Raw genomic sequence first — 18,810 nt, 5'->3', positions numbered from 1 at the left:
CATTCACAGTCTATTGAATGCAAAAAAAACCTCAAACTGTATTGAATGAAGAAATACCTGAACACATTCTCTCTCTCACTGCAGGACTTCCTGATGGAGTCCTTCCTACTTTTCAGGGACCTGATTCGGAAACACGTGTATCCCTCTGACTGGATGGCCATGATCATGGTACAAAACAGGTACCATACAACAAGCAAACTCCTACACAAACCCAAGATTTGATCCATCCACCTACTTGTCCCAGTTTTCTGCTTCTCTAACTGAATGCGCCACAGCTGCTCCAGCACATCCTGCTGTTGTGACATTGAAGCGTGGTGTGTGTGAATTTCAAAGGATCGTCGACATCCACAGTAACTTGTGCATCCACACAAACTCACACAGGGATAAGTTAGAGATAGTAAAGCTGGGATCAGGCCTGTGATGATAAAAAAGGCTGATGTGACAAATGTGTTTGTGTGTGTGAGCTGATGGAGAGAAAGCCATTGGTGTATATTTTGTGATATAAGCTAGACGGGAGGCTACAGCTCAGAGGAAGAGAAGAGGCAAGTAGGTGAGAGTGAGATAGAGGAAAAGACAGGTTGATAAGGATTTTGTAGACTGGGGTTAGGGAAGACATGTGCAGGTAGAGAAATTCTCACTTAAAAGAAAATGAAAGGAGGAGGGAGAGAGTGGCAGCTGGCTCTGAATAATGATGATGAATAGATAGTGTAGGGGCCTAAAGACTGGGAGCAGATTTGCTGTTTAACTTTAGAAATGCACAAAGTCACAACTCACTGATACACCTGCGCACAGTGTTAAGTTCATGATCTATCATTTTGACAGAAGTCTTGAATCTGAAGCAATATCACAGTCTTGTCTGAAACATCAAAACATTTCAGCCTTGACAGCAGTTCCAACTCATAGTTTTTTAATCAACAATACATAAGTCACATTTGTGATCATTGAAAGATTGTCATCTATTTATTCTTAGGCATACATTTTCCTTAAGATTATTTTATATTTGTTTTATTTGAGGAAGTAGTTTTTTGCAGCACAGAGACAGTTCTACTTTTTTTTGTATATTTTGTTTGTTTGCGTACAAGAAATGTGTGTGTTTCTGTTCATTAGAGTGTTCCTGAGAGCCATCAATACCTATGCAGACACCATGAATAAAAAGTTCCTCAATAACGACGACTTTGAAGTACAGGTAAGTGTGTTAGTGTGTATTTACAAGCATTGTCTTATACTGACAGTATCTTTTGCCTGTACTGCTTTAAACATTGATCTCTATTGTCTCTCTCTACATTCCTCTTCTTCATCACTTTTCCTCCCTGTCTAGTTATGGAACAACTACTTCCACTTGGCGGTGGCATTTATTACCCAAGAGTCTCTGCAGCTTCAGCATTTCTCTCCAACTAAGAGAAACAAGATCCTGGCCAAGTAAGAGAAGGGCCAATTTCCTTAGTTACCACATCTACTCTCCCTGCTCTAATGAAACACTTGGTGATTTGTGATCTATTTTGGAGTCTGCATTTACTGTTTACACTCCCACTGCCTATTAAAACCATGTGGTGCCAGAAGATAGACATTCAGTTTAGCTCATGTTGGGGTAGATTAGTGCAGTGTTATCTTTCCCTCTTGGCTGATCAGTTTGTGAAGGTGAAAATAACAGTATTGATCAAGAAATTGTTTATAAACTAAAGGGCTGATTTCTGTCTCTGTTTGTCTATATTTGTCTATATTCTTACTCTCACACTTTATTTCAGATATGGAGATATGAGAAGACTTATTGGCTTTTCTATACGGGATATCTGGTACAAACTAGGTAAGAAAATCTTTTTTTATATAAGTATGACTGCCTTGCTGCTTCTGGGTATGCAAAAGTGTGGTTACTCTCATATCAAGACTGTGTGTGTGTCTGTGTGTGTCAATGTTTGTGTAGGTCCACTTTCACTTCATATAATGACACAACCAAGCATCAGTGGAGTTTGTTTTTGGTACAGCATGATAATGAGGCCTCACAATGTCAGTCCCATTTCACATAGACAGACATCAATATAACATAAGGTTTCACTATAGATATTTTTTTCCCTTGGTAGTCAGAGAAAGCTACATGCATAGAATGTGGCAGAGTGATGAAGGGTTCAAAGTCGTAATATCGGATGGAAAAACTTGAATTTGGGTGTATTTGTGGACAGAGACCTGTGGAGTCCACCTGAGGGCAAATGCAGGATAAGGTGGTGAGCATGGGGAGATGGGTCAGACATGGTTTTATCTTTCCTTCTGATTTTGTGGGTGTATCTTTTAGGCAGTCACAAGATCTGTTTCATCCCTGGCATGGTGGGTCCCATCCTGGAGATGACTTTGATCCCAGAGGAGGAGTTGAGAAGGGCCACCATTCCCATTTTCTTCGACATGATCACTTGTGAAAATGCACACTCTGGAAACTTCCACAAGGTAAAAGCCCACATACATGCAGAAATGTGTGAGCATCAGTCATACAGACGTATTCTGTATGACTGACGATCACACATGTACACCCAATACATACAGTGAACACTTCTGTATGAATCATGCAACAATCATGTTTGAATCTTCAACACAAATGTGTGAACATGTATATATGTTTGCAGAAATGTTCATGCAAAACATCAGGAGATTTAAAAGCGTAAAAATCTGTACTTGCATTGCATTGTGCTCCTCTATTGGTTTCCTGTGACATTGCGCATAAAAGTAAAAGAGAATTAATCTTGCATAACTGTTTTCTTCTCCTTTTACTCATCACATTTGCTTTCTTATCTCCCTTTGGTCTCCCTCTTTGCTTTCTCTCCCCCTCCATCTCTCTCCCTTTTTTTCTGCAGTTTGAGAATGAGATCATTCTGAAGTTGGACCATGAGGTGGAGGGTGGAGGAGGAGATGAGCGATACATGCAACTACTGGAGACCATGTAGGCCTGAGCATTAGAGTACACTACAAGTACAACTAAGAATAATGCCTGATAAGTTATACTTATCAGTTATACTTACTAAAAACAGAAATGTGCAGATTAAAGTGATAGTGCTGCTAAAATGTGGGACAATACATAAATGGTTCAAATCTTGACTGACATTTCTGTCATAATTACTTTAGACCATGGATTTCCTGTTAACCTTCAAAAAGTTGAATTTTGACATGTCACTGGACCTTCAGCAACACATTCACAAAACTTGCTGCACTTGAACACTGAATATCAAGGCAAAATCCTCTGATGACTAACCTGTGGATGTTTGTCTGCCAGCCTGCTGGATTGTGCTACAGAGAAACTCACACTGAGGCCACAGGTGCAGCATTTTGTCGCCTTAGTAAAGGGACTCCTCATTCGTCTCCTTGACTACCGCACCGTGATGAGTGATGACAGCCGCAACAACCGCATGAGCTGCACCGTCAATCTTCTGGTGAGTCCCACCGTCTTTGAAGTTTAGCTAGCTGAGTTGTCCTAGCCTTGTCCTTTAAATTTCTGGGGGTTTGATCTGCTTCATAAATTCCTCCTCTACATTAAGTGTACTTTCTTAAAGGGCACTAACCAACATGGATACAGGAATAAGTAGGAAGTTTGGTCTGAGAATTTCACCATGTTGCTGTGAGCCTTTCCTCCATAAGAATTTCATCAGTTTTTTGTTTTGTTCATGTTTCACTGATGCTCTGTGAATCTCTGAAAAATCACCATGTGTTGTAAATCTGGCATACATCACAATGGATTTGCATTTATTAACACTAACTTTGTGATTCAGGTACTGGACTTTGTAGCTGTTGTATCGAACTTTGCAGCAAAGAGATGCTGATGTCAAATGCACACACCGACACACATATAGAAAAATCAATAAACTCATTATTAATTGAAAGACTAATGTAAGGGTTGGTAAGTGACTTTGTTCCATATAGACCTCAGTCAATAATCTCCTCCATAACAAAAGAGCCACACTGATTGAAGACTTCATTATCAAACACTGATTTTTTTGTTTTGTCTTTCATGCCAAGATCTCTTTATTCCTTTTCCACTTTTAATTTGTGTGCTGATTGATCTAAAGGAAAAGATTCATCTCTGTGTCTGGTCTCTGACAGTTTGCAGAGGGTTGCATCAGCTCCTGTCTGTTCCACATCCTTTCTCTTATGTGATCTCGTAATCAGATTCTCCCCTACAGTATTCTCTGGTTTAGTAACGGGTCCCATCCACCCACCACATGATCATCTCCACAGCAGATTAAATCATATAATTCCCCCTCTATACTTTGTCTTGCCTCTTTTCATTTTTGAAGACAATGACAGCATTTAGGAGGATCAGTTAATGATAAATGGTTGTGAGGCGGTTTGTATCTTTCAATGTGTTATTTTATTTCCTTGAGAAGGCACATGGCAGAGGTGTTTAACTGGTAGCCTGTGGCAGCTGCCTATTAGCTATTCTCTTTCATTTGTTTGGCCAGCTAAGAAAATCCTTTCTGCAGGTTACCAGGCACTAGTGCACTCTCCTATCCATGCCCCCCCAGGCTAACTTCACTTAGGAAGTACACACACAATCACATAGATACAGTATTTGCTATACTAACTCATGCAGATGCACTTTCAAAGAAACACAAATACACTTGTACACATGCAGAAACATACACACGCCACCCTAAACTAAAGGCTAAAGTAGCCTCTGTTAATTCATGCTAAAGAATTTCCAGCATAACTTTTCAGGGATATTTTAAGCCGCTTACATTGTTATTGCAGTCATTTCCTCCATATACAATAAATGCATGTCGATAGATTTTTAAGAAGCAGCCACTTGGTATGTTGTCAGGTAGGAAAGATGCACAGAAGATGAGACTGTTGTTCGACTGAAGATTGTGTCGTATGTTCAGAGGATTCGTCAAAGGCGACTGCAGCGCTTAAAAACATCTGACCTTCATGTAGATGGGCAACCTCCAGCAGGAAATTTGTTTATTGAAGTTAAAATGCATTGATGCAAACAATGATGTGTTTGACCTTTGCAGAAATAAAGCACCTAGATATAAATATGCAAACAGTATGCTTTGGCTTCACAGTGAATCTCACAGTAATTGAGCTCTTTTTTTCGCATTTTTGTGATTATCTGTGTGCGTGTGTGTGCATGTGTGCGTGTGCGTGTGCGTGCGTGTGTGTGTGTGGGTTCTGCCGGCTCATACTTGTGATAGGACTTGGGGTTATATCAGTTCGTTCCACTCCTCTGTTCTCTGTAGATGTCATTAAACTTCATTAAACTGGGAGTTAGTGCTGCTTAACTAACAAATGCGCATGCACACACTTCCACATCCACACATTAACACGCACACAGGCAGGATTTTAAAATCAGGATTTTACAGCATGACAAACATAACATACGCTTACAGTACAGCCATTTAGACAAACACTTGGCCATCCAAATACAAAATTACAAACATACAGTCAGTGCAGTGCCTCAGAATGATTTTGAAAATCACTCTCTGTCACACACACATGTTCAGTATACAGTATATGTACACACACACCACACACAAACACACACAGACTGACACTAATCTGACCTCTCCTTTTGATTTTGCAGAACTTTTACAAGGACATCAATCGTGAAGAGATGTATATCAGGTATTTACGTGTTGAATTTGACATGATGTACTTTCCTGTGGTCCATGTCTGTGCTGTATGTGCATGCATGTGTGTGTCTCAATGTGTGTACATGTCAGTGTGTGTCTCCATAATCTGACAAGGGATTATATGAGTCCCACTGAATTAATGTCAAAATCCACAGGATCAGCTCTTGGTCTGACTGGGGGGAGAGCAGAGAGAAAGAGAGACATGATGGGCATGAGGGAGGGAGAGAGACGGAGGAAGATAGGATGGTGGCAGGAGAGAGAGAGAGAGAGCGAGAGAGAGAGTGGGAGGGGGGGAATATAGGTCCTGTCAGGTCCCATGATGCATTTCTGGCTATGGCTTATAGACATAATTAGTCATCTGTATGTGTGAATGTGATCTCAACTCTGTGGTTGATCAGCAGCTTCCATCTACCCTGTGGAGAACATGGTAATATTTGGCCAGCTCACTAGTTATTGTTGGCAAACAAACATGATTTAATGCCAATACATATTTAACCACTATGAGTGTGTTATATAAAAAGCCAGAATGTTATCTTACTCAAAGACCTAGTTACTGCAGGCCATGCATGGATAATAAAACCCAAATATTATGTTAAAGCCTGGTGTGTAAATTATGGAACATTACATTTGCACATTCACATTTATCCTGAGACTGATACTTAGCAATCAATGCTAACGTGACTACTGACTATTACCTCATCTTAGATGTTGCCAGTATTTGTAGAAGCTAAACACTTTGAAATAAACCTAATATTGAATGAGAAAACATGATTTTCATTGCTCACTCATTCAGAATTCCCTTTTTGGTATCATCCTCAACAGAATCCAACACTAACTTTTCAGTATGTGATGAAACTCCATTGTGCAATGTTTAGTCACTCATTCAAAGAACCTTAGTGCATAGAACTCACTCCGGTCTTGTTTGTATCGTTGGCTCCATTTAGTGAAATCATTTCTCAAAATTTTTGTAAATGGTGAAAAAAACTCCAGCTGCTGTACTGTTGTTCTGTTCCAGATTCCATACTATTGTACATATTGTACTAATTATATGCCACATGTACCATATACTAATCTTCATAGTCTTTATAGTATATTGTTTTTTGCATTTTACAAGAATTCAACATTCCTTTTAGTGCAAACGAATGCACTAAAAGGATACTTTAGGATACCTTTGCTCAATAAACTAAATACAATTTTATTTGGGGTTTTTTTTTGTTTGTTGGTTGTTTTTTTTGTTTGTATACTAACTTTTTGACTGAACTTTTTGGCACCTTTTTTAATGTGAGCATATTAAATATTAACAATCTTCAGTAATCAAATGTAGTGTGGAACTGGGTAACAGCTTAAGGGTCCAATTTATAAGATCTAGCCAGAATTTTAGTTTAAAACATTCAAGCATCAACTACATCATGTAAAAGATGTCTGTTGACAATAACATGCTAACCAGCCAGCCTTGGACCCTACTGTCTTGTAATACAACTTTATATCTCAGGAGCAATAGTGAGTCACTGTAGCATCCAGTTTGTGAGGAGTTTGTCAAATTAACACCTTCAGCAAGTACATAAAGGTGCAGATTGACTTGGGAAAGCAGGACTGAATGTCCTAACTAACAGAATTTATAAAACTGAAAACAAGACCCTTCAGCATTTAGTCAGATGGAATGAACAAATGACCTCATCCATACTGCTTAAGCATACGCGGGATTGTTCACTTATAAGAAGCCACTGCTTTCTGGCTTTGTCAGCCTCCAGCCTCTGACCAAGTGGCAAAATGTTTCCTCCAGACAGAGTGAGACGGATATATAAAAGGATCAAAACTAAAAACGGAAGCAGTGAAATAGTAAGTTGGTTCACTAGCAACCCAGTCAGGCCATTGAACAGACATACGCTGAATTTTGTGCTTTTGTGTTTACTCATGCATGTTGTCTTCAATGACCTTGTATGTGGTGCACATATTTTTAGGGTGTGCGTGTGAATGTGAAAGAGATAAAATGTAACAGTAACACACAAATGATTAATGCAGGTTTTCAAGTTGCCCAACAGTGGCATCTAGTGGATTGGGTTATAAATTGCATTTTAAATGTCACTTAACCTCTGTGACTCTGTGACTCTGTGTGTGTGTGTGTGTGTGTGTGTGTGTGTGTGTGTTTGCACGCACGTGGTTTTCAGGTACCTTTACAAGTTGCGGGACCTTCACCTGGAGGGTGAAAACTTCACTGAGGCAGCATACACACTGCTGCTCCACTCTCGCCTGCTCAAGGTAAGACACACACGCATACACCTACACATATAACGAGACATTATGTCATTTAATGTCATTTAATTCTGGATCCAGTGTCTTAGTCTGCCTAATGACTTGTCTGTCTGCCACGAGTGAGACAGCGTTTTATTAGCTGATAAATGGTTGTTACGTCTCTGGCCTCCAAAAAAAGCTCTTAGGTTAGTTTATGGCATGGCATTGGCCACTGTGGCTTCATCACTATGGTGATTGATGCAGTAAGTACGTGTGTATGTGTGTGTGCAGGTTTGTGTGTGAGTGCATGCATGTGTCTGTGCGTGTTTGACCTCTTTTGTCTCTTCATCTCTTTTATGAGACAGTTGGGGCTCTCAGAGAGGGACAGAGGAAGAGAAAGACGTCTCTTTCTCTTGTTCCACTTCTCTCTCTGTCTATCATCATTACATCAAAGCAGTTGAACTCTATGTTTTTTATAATCTCCATTCATCGCCCCTGCCAGTCCTGTCATGCCTTTCTCACGTTATTGCAAGAGTGAGCTGTAATGTACAGCATACTAACATACAGCAGTCCTCTTCTTCTCAACAGTTCCAATAATATATGTCAGATTTGGAGATCATCATTCACGTTTTGTTTGGTTATCTATATTAATTTCAGAGAAATTTGTGTAATAGAAGTTAAGTTTTTGTCTCATAATAAATGAGCATTGCACTGCCTGTTTTTGTGCGCTCTGCTCAAGACTAATATTGATTTATTACAACAAAGAAACACTAAGCTTTAAGTTCTTCTCTCTTGTCTCAACATCATGATAAATGGGACAGTAAAAACAGGGTTGATTTGACTTTTTTCCTTTAGTCTCAGCAATGAAAATATGCATACTGTGTCTCACTTTTTGTCTCTGTCCTTTCCTCCTCCCTCAGTGGTTGGATGAGATGTGTAGCCCGCAGTTTGAGTTCCACTGCCAAACCCAACGTCAGCTCAAAGAAACGCTCTACGACACCATCATTGACTACTTTGACAAGGGCAAGGTCAGAACTGTTTTAGACTACAGCATGTTTCTCTCTCTCGTACAGTAACATGACAATTTGAAAAACAGTGATCAATGCTCCAAAATCAGTTATAGATAGATAATTCACAAAGTGTTACCTTTAAAAAAAAAAAGTAACTGAATTCCTGAATCACAATACTTGACAAAATTCATTTAATTTTTAATTTTTACTTTACCTTGGGATACACAAAAGCTCATAAAATCAAAATTCAGTCCACAGACTTTTATTTTGGAAAATCTTCCATTCCTGCATCATGTATTCAGCATCCTTTGAGGATGAAACAGTATTACAATCTTGCAGTCATGGTCTCCGATGGGTGTGTTGGTGTCGCATTCGTTTTGTATTCTCCACGAGTGCTTTATGTTCTCTGAAGCAGTGATAGAGATATTTCCCTCCACTCTCCTGAGACCTGGAAACAGATTTTCACAAGATGAATTCCCACCACGACAGCTGCTGCCGATTTATTAACAGATGGCGTAATGAAGGACATTTCTTTCTTTCCTTGTGTGTGTGTGTTCAGATGTGGGAAGAGGCCATCACTCTGTGTAAGGAACTAGCTGAGCAGTACGAAAACGAGATCTTTGACTACGAATTACTCAGCAAGAGACTGGTAATACATGACTGTGTCAAACCTTCATATTGCATCTTCTGCGCAATAATCATGATTTCGCTTTTTTTCTCTCTGCATTTCCTTCTTTCAGCTTTCTACTCTGAATTCCCTTTATAGGTTTTTCTTGGATATAAGAGGGTCTTTGAAAAAATTCAGGCAATGTATTCAAGTTAACTTACCTAACCTAAGTAACTTAGGTCACTGCATGTGCAGCTGCTGTGTACCGAAACCTTGTTAAATTGAATGTGAGTGATGTGAAGATATGTACTGTATGTACTGATCAAACTGAACCTCAAATTATCCAGTAGCCAGTCTCTAAGTTGCATAAGTAATAAGTTGACCTAACCTCAGTGCATATTGCTCACAATAAGTAGTTTCCACATTAAATCAGTCATCTGACTCTCAAACACTGCGAACGACTCAGCATAATGATTTACCATGTTTAAAAATGAATTTACTGACTTACTTATACTTCCTTGACATTTCAAATTCTCCTTTAGAATCAATCTTTTTCTGAAGAGCTCTGGTTTGAGCTTTCTCATAGACCATATGACCGCAGAAGCGTGATTCTTCATTGCCAGTCATCAGCAACTTCAATCCCATCTTAACCCTTCTTACTTTGTCCTCTCTCCTCTCATCTGTTTCTTTCATCTCTTACTTTGGCACCTCAGCAGAAGTGATTCCCTCCGTACCCAAATCCTAACTTGTTCTCTAGCACCACTGTCTCCTCTGTCTCCCCTTCATTCAGCTTTTCATTTCCCCTCCCCACAGAGAATTAAGTTTTTCCTAACAATGGGAAAAACTGTCTCTCTCTCTCCCTTTATATGACTGCAGCAGTGGCTCTCTCAGCTTATACTGAATTTATGTGGTTATATAAATGACAGACATTGCCCTTGGATGCTTTATTTTTTTCTACATCTATCACCCTCAAAGGCCTAGCATTCTGCTGAGGGTAGCTTTGTCATTGGCACCAGCTGATAAAACTGCTATGGCTGCACACATCTGAAACTTTCCCCTGAACACAACCTCTGTCTCTGTCTTTCTCTCTCTCTCTCTCTCTCCCTGCAGGAGAAACAAGCCAAGTTCTATGAGAACATTATGAAGATCTTGAGGCCAAAGCCAGACTACTTTGCAGTGGGCTACTACGGACAGGGCTACCCTCCATTTCTCAGGGTATGTGTTGGTCACTGTTTGGTGAGAAGAAATATTTTTAGCTTACAAAAATATTCTCTCCTTTCATAGAATATAAACCTACAGATTCACACTATGTGTAAGGAACCCAGAGGTAACACTGACTCACTTCCTCGTACAAGGGAGAAAAAATTGTTTTCTAGTATCAACACAGAAGCTAAACTTAATTAAAAATTGCAGCATTAGACACGTTTCTAAGCACACCAGGAAGATAGTTAACAGAATGGGACATAAAGCAAACTGCTCAAATTACATATTCCACTGTCTTAGCTCCTGTATTCATTAGCTGTGTTAATCTGCAGTGGTCTACCAGCTCTTGATTGACTGTCCCATTGAAGGGATAGATTTTACTTATTTTGATCATAGGATGAATAAGGACTTAATAATTTCATTATTGTTCTTCACATGAGTTTATTTTCTATGGCTTCAGAACAAGGTGTTTATCCACCGTGGCAAGGAGTATGAACGAAGAGAGGACTTTCAGAACCAGCTGATGAGCCAGTTTCCCAGCGCCGTGCGCCTCAACACCACCACCATGCCAGGAGATGATATCAGGAACTCTCCACTCCAATGTATCCTTCTGGCAGCATAACACATACAAAAACACACAAATGTACAGTCATATGTAAATGTAGATATGTGCACAGTATTTGGGTCACTGAAGTCTGAACAAATCTGTAAGTAAATAACAAGATCAAGTAAGATCCAGTCTTTTCCTAAAGAAAATATCCGTGTACATTTTACCCAGACACACAATAAAACTTGCTCAGACATCAGATTAAGACAGTTATACCCTGGATCACTATGGAAATGTAATTTTTGTTTTCTTTTGTTGTACTTCTGTATATTAAAGCTCACCCACCAGAGGTTGGACACATCCATCATCAGTTTGTACATTGTGAGACAGGGATGTAGAGATCCTCTTCACCATGTAATGATGTTTTATTCCTGAGTGATCTGAACCAGACATCCAGTGTTTCACAGTGCAGCCAGTCCTTGAGATTCCTCCTCGCCTGAAGAACAAGCCTGTTCCTGACCAGATCATCAAGTCAGTTAAACAGCATGTGTAACTCGTCATATTTTAATGAGGAAAAATGACAATGAAAAAGAATAGGCAGTCCTGATATTCAAGTCACATTTCCTTCTTTTGTAAATTGTGTTTTTATTTCCTTTGTTTGACTTTAACCAATCTGTCTCTTCTTACACCATGTGCAGCTTTTACAAGTCCAACTACGTGCAGCGTTTTCACTATTCCAGACCTGTGAGGAAAGGACCTGTGGATCCAAACAATGAGTTTGCTGTGAGTTTTGTTTTCTGAAAAGATTTGTAACCAAAGGCACCAGGAAGGTCTCTCTTATTGTTATAAGATTTAGATTAGCACTTGAGATCATCAGATTCAGTAGTGTAAAATCAAATTGTGCAGTGATAAAGAAAAGAAGAGGATAAAATGGGCAATGAGAAATAGAGAGGGCTTAGTGTTTCAAAAAAATAAAGATGTGATTCACTCTCCCGGGAATAATTTGTTCTCCCATGAGATATATTTCATTCTTAATTTATTATCCCTACACCATTGGGAAAGACTGGTAAAATGTTGACTGAAGAAACTGGAATGTAATTGTGAAATGAAAGGGACTAAAAACACAAGACAGAAAATTGGAAATTACTATGAAGTTGTTTTAGTGGAAGGTCAGAGAATGAGTTTACCAGTCCTGTGGAGTTCCAAGAGTATAACATTTGTTGGAACATAAACAGCGCCCCCTCCCCCCAAAAAAACAAAAACAAATGGTGAAGAAACCAATAAAAATGCTGAATGATGAAGGAAATGAAAAGTGAAGGCAAAGAAGAAAGAAAGAAGAAAAGAGCTGCAAATTCAGAATTGGTTTAATTTACAAAAAAGTGTATTCCCCAAATACAAAAGAGAATATCACAACACAGAATAAAATAATGTTTCATTAGAAAAGGATTAGTTGTGTTGTCTTTTATTAGGGATTATCAGGTTCTACAAAAGTTCTTACTCAAAGAGCAAAGGCCACATTGAAATGCACAAAAATTCAAATATGTCACAGATTTTTTTTAGAAATGATTGTCATTGTAAACAATGGACAATGGTTTATGCATCATTTCATGAGGTAGCAAAGCCCTCAACACTTACTTGACTATAATCAATTTAATACTCTCCGTACATGTGAGTACCATTTACTGTATATTTAACACTACACTACAGCAAACCTTTGAACAGGACTTGAATGAACAACAACAGTAACTGTTTTGTGAAGGAGAAACTTTTATTGAGGAAAACTTCACTTGAGTGTCAGGTTGAAGAAAAAAATCTTTACTGAAGTTTCAGAAGAAAACAGATGGTTATGATGAGCATTTCACTGAGCAGCAAAGAGGGAATTCGCAGCAGTCAGGGAATTTCTTCTGAAGATTGACATTAAAAACAAGGTTTTATATCAATAGAACAAAGGTAGATTAAAACAATAGGTTGTAGGTGGGACTAATCAAGACTTTTTAATCATAACAAAAGGAAAATAGAGCTTGGGAAAGCCCTGGACAGGCTATTTAACAGTACAACCTGATTCAATCTGCCAGTATCCTATTTGTCCAATCCCTTCAACACCTGTGACAAATGTAATCCCCACCTGCCTTGGTGGGTGTCTGGTAAATTGAATTCACAAGTACAGTAAGACCAAGAAAGCATCTCAATGGCTGTCTTCCTGGATGAACAGTTCAAAGATTTTGCACACAGTCATATGTACAGAAATGGAAATAGCCATCTGTCACAAGACCCCAATGATAAACACGTAAATGAAAGGTTACTTCCACACTGGAAAGAGTTCAGACTTTCATACAAACTACAGTATTTTGTTATGACTATTTATATGTGGCATGGGCTCATCTAACTGCTTAACTGCTTCTATCCCTGTGTTGTAGTCAATGTGGATTGAGCGCACAACCTTCACCACAGTGTACAAGCTGCCAGGGATCCTGCGCTGGTTTGAGGCAACTGACATGAAACATGTAAGTCTGTGAGGGCGTGTTTGTGCTCCAAGTTTGACTTGAATGTTTGCTGTGAGCTACAGCCTCCTTTTTTTTAATTCTACAACTCCCACATCCTTACATCATCTGCCTTTTCACTTCTTCCCTATTGTTTTCATTGTTTTCATTCTTCTCTCTTCCTTCTCTCTGCTTCTCTGTCCAGACCACCTTGTCTCCTTTGGAGAATGCCATAGAGACCATGGAGTCCACCAATGAGAAGATTCTGACTATGATTAACCAATACCAGGCTGACTGGAGCCTTCCCATCAACCCCCTCTCCATGCTGCTTAATGGCATTGTCGACCCAGCAGTCATGGGCGGCTTTGCCAAGTATGAAAAGGTAAACTGTAAAGAATCAGTCCTAGAATCCATCCCAATATGAAGCCTGTTTTTTTCATTACTTGCAGCACTTAAAAGTTTTACTTGCTCATTTTTTTTTTTTAAATAATGCGGAAACAGTGGAGTTAAAAATCCTTGTTGTTTTTTGCACCCACACAAGTGTACATTGATTTCATCTCCTTGTTATCTAAACAAGCACTGAATGATTTATTGTGACTGTGTTTGTTGAATTTTAAAAGGCACCATGACGAAGATTCATCATATCAGTGCTGCTTTACCTTTTTTTTTTTGTGAAAACCTCTTAAAAAGTTATCTGAGCTTAAGAGACTTCCAGACTCATCTGTGATGATGAATTGACTTGAATTTGTTTAGTATCAAAAACTCAATATCACCTCTGAGGTTCTGAAAATGATCGGTCCAAATTACATTAAATGCAAAGAACTTATTAGAGTTCGGTGTATTCATAACTTGAAATATTATTAATGTTCACCCTCAAACACTGTCCAGTGTTACAATATCCCGCATAGGATGTGTGCTTAGAGCAGGTGAAACTTATAGCTGTGATTCCCTAAATGGGTTTGTATTATTTTCTTGGCACCAGGCATTCTTTACCGAGGAGTACACTCAGCAGCACACAGAGGACAGAGATAAACTGCTGCGCCTCAAAGACCTCATCGCATGGCAGGTACAGAACACACTAACACACATTCTTGAATATACATGTACATAAAATATATGGTTGTGTCTCTTTTATGTGGACATTCTGTTGACGCCTTATAATTTGTATTTCTAGATCCCATTACTAGGTGGAGGGATCTCTCTCCATGGCAAGAGAGTGACAGAGGACCTACGTCCATTCCACGAGCGCATGGAGGACTGTTTCAAACAGCTGAAGAAGAAAGTGGAGAAGGAGTACGGAGTGAGAGAGCTGGTAAGAACTGGGAAAAAAGGATGAGAGAGGGAGAAGAGAGAAAAGGAGAGGGGATAAGACTTTTTACTGAAGCATAGTGTTTCTCTGTAGTCCCAAACAAGTTCTAAGCTGGATGCAGAGTTACTGTGGTAGAGCTGCTCTAATTAAGCTGCAAATGAGCTGACCCAGGCGAATTTTAAAGATCAAAGTACTCACAATAGCCTCTGAGTGGAGCATTGACTTGGGATTTGTACCTTTTAAATTTCTGTACCATCAGTGTAGGGTTTGGATTGTCTGACTGAGGCTGAATATGATCATTAACTTGTAAATTGGCTCTGCCCTACAGGGGAGATTAAACTAATGATGGGTAAGAGTGATGATGTGCTGTTTTTAAGAGCAACTTCATCTGCTTTTACTTTTCTTGCTTTCTTTAATGTTGGACATCTGCTTTTTTCACTGTCACTATCTATGAATAGTACTATCCTTGTGGTATTGTCTTTTTGATTGGTTGTAATATTCTTTAACTCTCTATTTACAGCCGGACTTGGATGAGAGGAAGTCCACTCGTCCTCGCTCCATGCTGCGCTCCATCCGTCAGTCCATCATCTCAATCTCCTCACTGCAGGGATCTGAATGTGGGACTCCAACCAAGCTCCACGCAGACAGGTAGCACACATATACATGTGTTGACAGGTGAATTGATCAAGTTACCTTAGAGTGTCAAGAGAACTTCAAGTCAAGTCAGTTTGATAGAATCACAAATCACAATTTGCCTGAGGGGACATTTGAATTTATATATCATACAATACTCTCTATCCTTAGACCCTAAATTCAGATAGGGGAAAACCCCTGCAGAAATGCATTGCAAGAATGATTATAAAATGGCTGTCAATTTTATATACATCTGGTATACATCTTATTCACAACTGCAAAGATGCTCTCTGTATGAAAAATGCACTCCTGAACATCATGGATCTGAGAATCAACATTTAACCACTTTCATTTACCACTCACACCCTTCCTACCTCCTCCCAGAGACTTCCCCCCTGAGTCACCGAACTGGAACTCGACCTTGCAGCGCTCCAGCGGCAGCATGAGTGCAAGTACAGTGGAGGAGGGTGTGGTGACAGTGGGCGATGCAGAGGTCAGGCTGAGGAAGAGTAAGAAAAAGAAGAAGAGGAGCAGCATGATCTTCATCTCAGAAGAAAGAGAAAGGACGAATACAATGGAATCCAAACGGGTAGGAAAGAGGGGGAAAAGAAAGGGAGGAAAGAAGTGAAAAGACAGCAAGTTAATGGATGTTTAAGTTACTAGGCTGAGTTTTGTGTGATCTGTCTCCCTCTAGCTGTCCAAGAAACAGGAGTTCCGCAGTGACACCAACTTGTCTGATCCGAATGAAGGAAAGGTGCTGTTGACCAATGCCAACTCCAGATCCCTGCCTGCCATAACAGGTGATTAACATACATAAATTTAATGATACACACACACCAAATCATGGCAGGAATATGCCTTTCACAATCTACTGTGTGTAAAATACAATTTTTGCAAGCTTAGAATGTTGCAATAACAGCCTGACATAACACAGACATTGATGTAAGGTGGCAAATTAGTGAATCAGTCTATTGGTTTTAATTTTTTTCAAGACTGGGCAGCTGCTTCATCCAGTTTATATTTCATTGTTTTAGATGCATAAGTTACATAAGCCTGCACTTCAAAATAGTGCATCAAACCACATTTCATGTGTCTCTGTGTCTCTGGCATGCTGCCATGTTGGAGCAGGCCAGCTGAGCCAGCGCTGACTGTGGTGTTAATACACTACCTCGGATTAGCGCTGCTGACTACAAGCTGTACTGCTTCACCAAACACGCACAGTGCCGACAGTGTTGCCAGAGCACAGAGTTCATCAGTAGAACAGCAGCAAGGGCACAATTAGTCACAAAAGATCATCTGCCTACAGAAGGAGGCGCAGGTTTTAAGTTTGTAATCAGTCAGACCCAAACACTGAATCCTCAGTCGTTTCTGTCTGCAGGTCTGTCCTTGGCGGTGGTTGGGGGCACAGAAGAGATGAACAACCCCAGAGCCAGGAGGGACAGTAAGACCATGTCTGTGTGTGTGACCTCTGACCGAACAGCAGACAGACGATCAAAGGGCGTCATTAACCTCCTCTTCAAGTCCAAGGTGAGAACAACAGTTTTAATGCAGTCCAACAGAGAAACAGCAGGTTGACGTTAAAGAATCAGTACTACTGATTGGTTACGTCTTCCCCTTTCTTGCCAAGACTGAGAAAAGAACATCAATATCACTCTCATGTCCGTATGCTAAATATGATGCTGCAGCCAGGAGAGGGTTATGCTAAAATAAGATAACTAGCTGTTTGCTGGATTCATATTTATCATACAGAAATGAGAAAAACTCTTTTCATCTAAGAAAGTGAAGATGAGTATTTCACAAAATTACGACCTATTCCTTTAACAGGGATGGAAATTTTTTACCAACATTAGTCTTATCTAGATTGGTCGAAGCAATATTCAGATTAGATTATTACAATTTTATTTTTTGTTAGCATTTGAACATTTTTACTCCAAAATAATCTTCCAGATCAACATCATGGACCTATTTTATATGATGTTTATTACTAAGAGTAAACCTTGTGTTTATACTAAGCATGTATGTTTCAACAGAGCTCCAAATCAGAGGATGTGAAGTCCGGTGATCCAGCCAAAGACAGTGCCAACCATTTCTGAAATCCTTTATTTGAAACTGCTGTTCCCTTTGCTTAATTTTTGCTTGTTTTGCTTGTATGCTTTTGTTTTACAAAGAAGCTCATATAAACCTGCAAGCAAAGTGAAATTGTGCATTCACTCTCTCTCTCAGTCTGCCTGTCAGCTTCAGTATTGCTGTTGCCTTAATATAATTGATTTTACCTATCAATAAAGGCTATTTTTGTGGCGTGACCTTTTTCCTGGTAATTCAAATGATTCCCAGTGAGGCCAAATGCCATCTTACAGCTTTTCAATCAATTCTGCTTCTACAAGAACGGGCAAACACAAACCATCTCACCAATGTGCCTGATTAAAAAGCATGTTATTATACGGGTTTCAGCATTGTCGTGACTGACTGAAGTTAATGGGAAAATAATAATTTGATAAAGCACAAAGGTTACCGTGTCCTCACAAGGGACTTTAAACTGGAGCATGCTGCCAGAAACCTTTGGCACTGATACAACAAACAAGAAAGTCTAATAATTTCAAATATAATAGGGAGCAGCATACTGTGGAGCCTACTCTACAAAGCATTTTAAGTGTGTTTTTCCAGTCTAAATCATTATATATTGTGGAACAACCACTTACTTTATTTTCATTTAAATCTAATAACATCAGGTTTAGGAAAATGGAATAGTTTGACATTTGGGGATATAATGTTCCTTTGCTTTTTTGCTGAGTTATATGAGGAAATTGATAGCACTTTCTATGTTTGTTTGCTAAATATAAAGCTACAGCCAGGAGCCGATAAGCTTAATTGAGCATAAAGACTGGAAACGGGTAGTCTGGCTCTGTCTAAACAAGACCTACCATCATCATCATCATTGGTGCTCACTTGTTGATGAGTTTGACTGTCCTCTGACTGGATCCTTGTGGGTCTGTAGGTGTGCGAAGAGGCCAATCCTTGACCTGAATATCTATGTGTAGTGTGTGCAGAGGTGTGATGTAGAGGTCACTGATGTGTTCTGGGCCTTTTTTGTCAATGTTTTATCCTCTTGGTGGTTGTGCTTGGCTTCCACAGCATGGTGGAGCTTGTTGATGTGGAGTGCAACAGGTTTTAAGTGTGGAC

The 18,810-nt window shown here is 39.5% G+C and overlaps 1 protein-coding gene across 1 annotated transcript in view; it reads left to right on the top strand.

Annotated features, from left to right (window-relative positions):
- dock2-like (dedicator of cytokinesis protein 2) overlaps positions 1-17,933 on the top strand; it is a 94,874-nt gene extending 76,941 nt beyond the window's left edge. Inside the window, exons 28-51 of the mRNA XM_070836321.1 lie at positions 85-179; positions 1,108-1,186; positions 1,319-1,419; positions 1,746-1,804; positions 2,288-2,436; positions 2,841-2,926; positions 3,257-3,413; positions 5,561-5,601; positions 7,778-7,868; positions 8,762-8,869; positions 9,411-9,500; positions 10,569-10,673; positions 11,122-11,263; positions 11,658-11,739; positions 11,907-11,991; positions 13,626-13,712; positions 13,894-14,070; positions 14,671-14,754; positions 14,863-15,000; positions 15,518-15,645; positions 16,015-16,219; positions 16,325-16,430; positions 17,009-17,157; positions 17,661-17,933. Of these exons, the coding sequence (XP_070692422.1) occupies positions 85-179; positions 1,108-1,186; positions 1,319-1,419; positions 1,746-1,804; positions 2,288-2,436; positions 2,841-2,926; positions 3,257-3,413; positions 5,561-5,601; positions 7,778-7,868; positions 8,762-8,869; positions 9,411-9,500; positions 10,569-10,673; positions 11,122-11,263; positions 11,658-11,739; positions 11,907-11,991; positions 13,626-13,712; positions 13,894-14,070; positions 14,671-14,754; positions 14,863-15,000; positions 15,518-15,645; positions 16,015-16,219; positions 16,325-16,430; positions 17,009-17,157; positions 17,661-17,723 (2,607 nt within the window). The 3' untranslated portion in view covers positions 17,724-17,933. The remainder of the gene's footprint in view (positions 1-84; positions 180-1,107; positions 1,187-1,318; positions 1,420-1,745; positions 1,805-2,287; positions 2,437-2,840; positions 2,927-3,256; positions 3,414-5,560; positions 5,602-7,777; positions 7,869-8,761; positions 8,870-9,410; positions 9,501-10,568; positions 10,674-11,121; positions 11,264-11,657; positions 11,740-11,906; positions 11,992-13,625; positions 13,713-13,893; positions 14,071-14,670; positions 14,755-14,862; positions 15,001-15,517; positions 15,646-16,014; positions 16,220-16,324; positions 16,431-17,008; positions 17,158-17,660) is intronic.
- The last annotated feature ends 877 nt before the right edge of the window (positions 17,934-18,810 follow it).

This window comes from Pempheris klunzingeri, chromosome 9 (genome assembly GCF_042242105.1).
Source record: "Pempheris klunzingeri isolate RE-2024b chromosome 9, fPemKlu1.hap1, whole genome shotgun sequence".
In the NCBI taxonomy this organism is placed as follows: domain Eukaryota; kingdom Metazoa; phylum Chordata; class Actinopteri; order Acropomatiformes; family Pempheridae; genus Pempheris; species Pempheris klunzingeri.
This window is presented reverse-complemented; position numbering and strand designations above follow the sequence as displayed.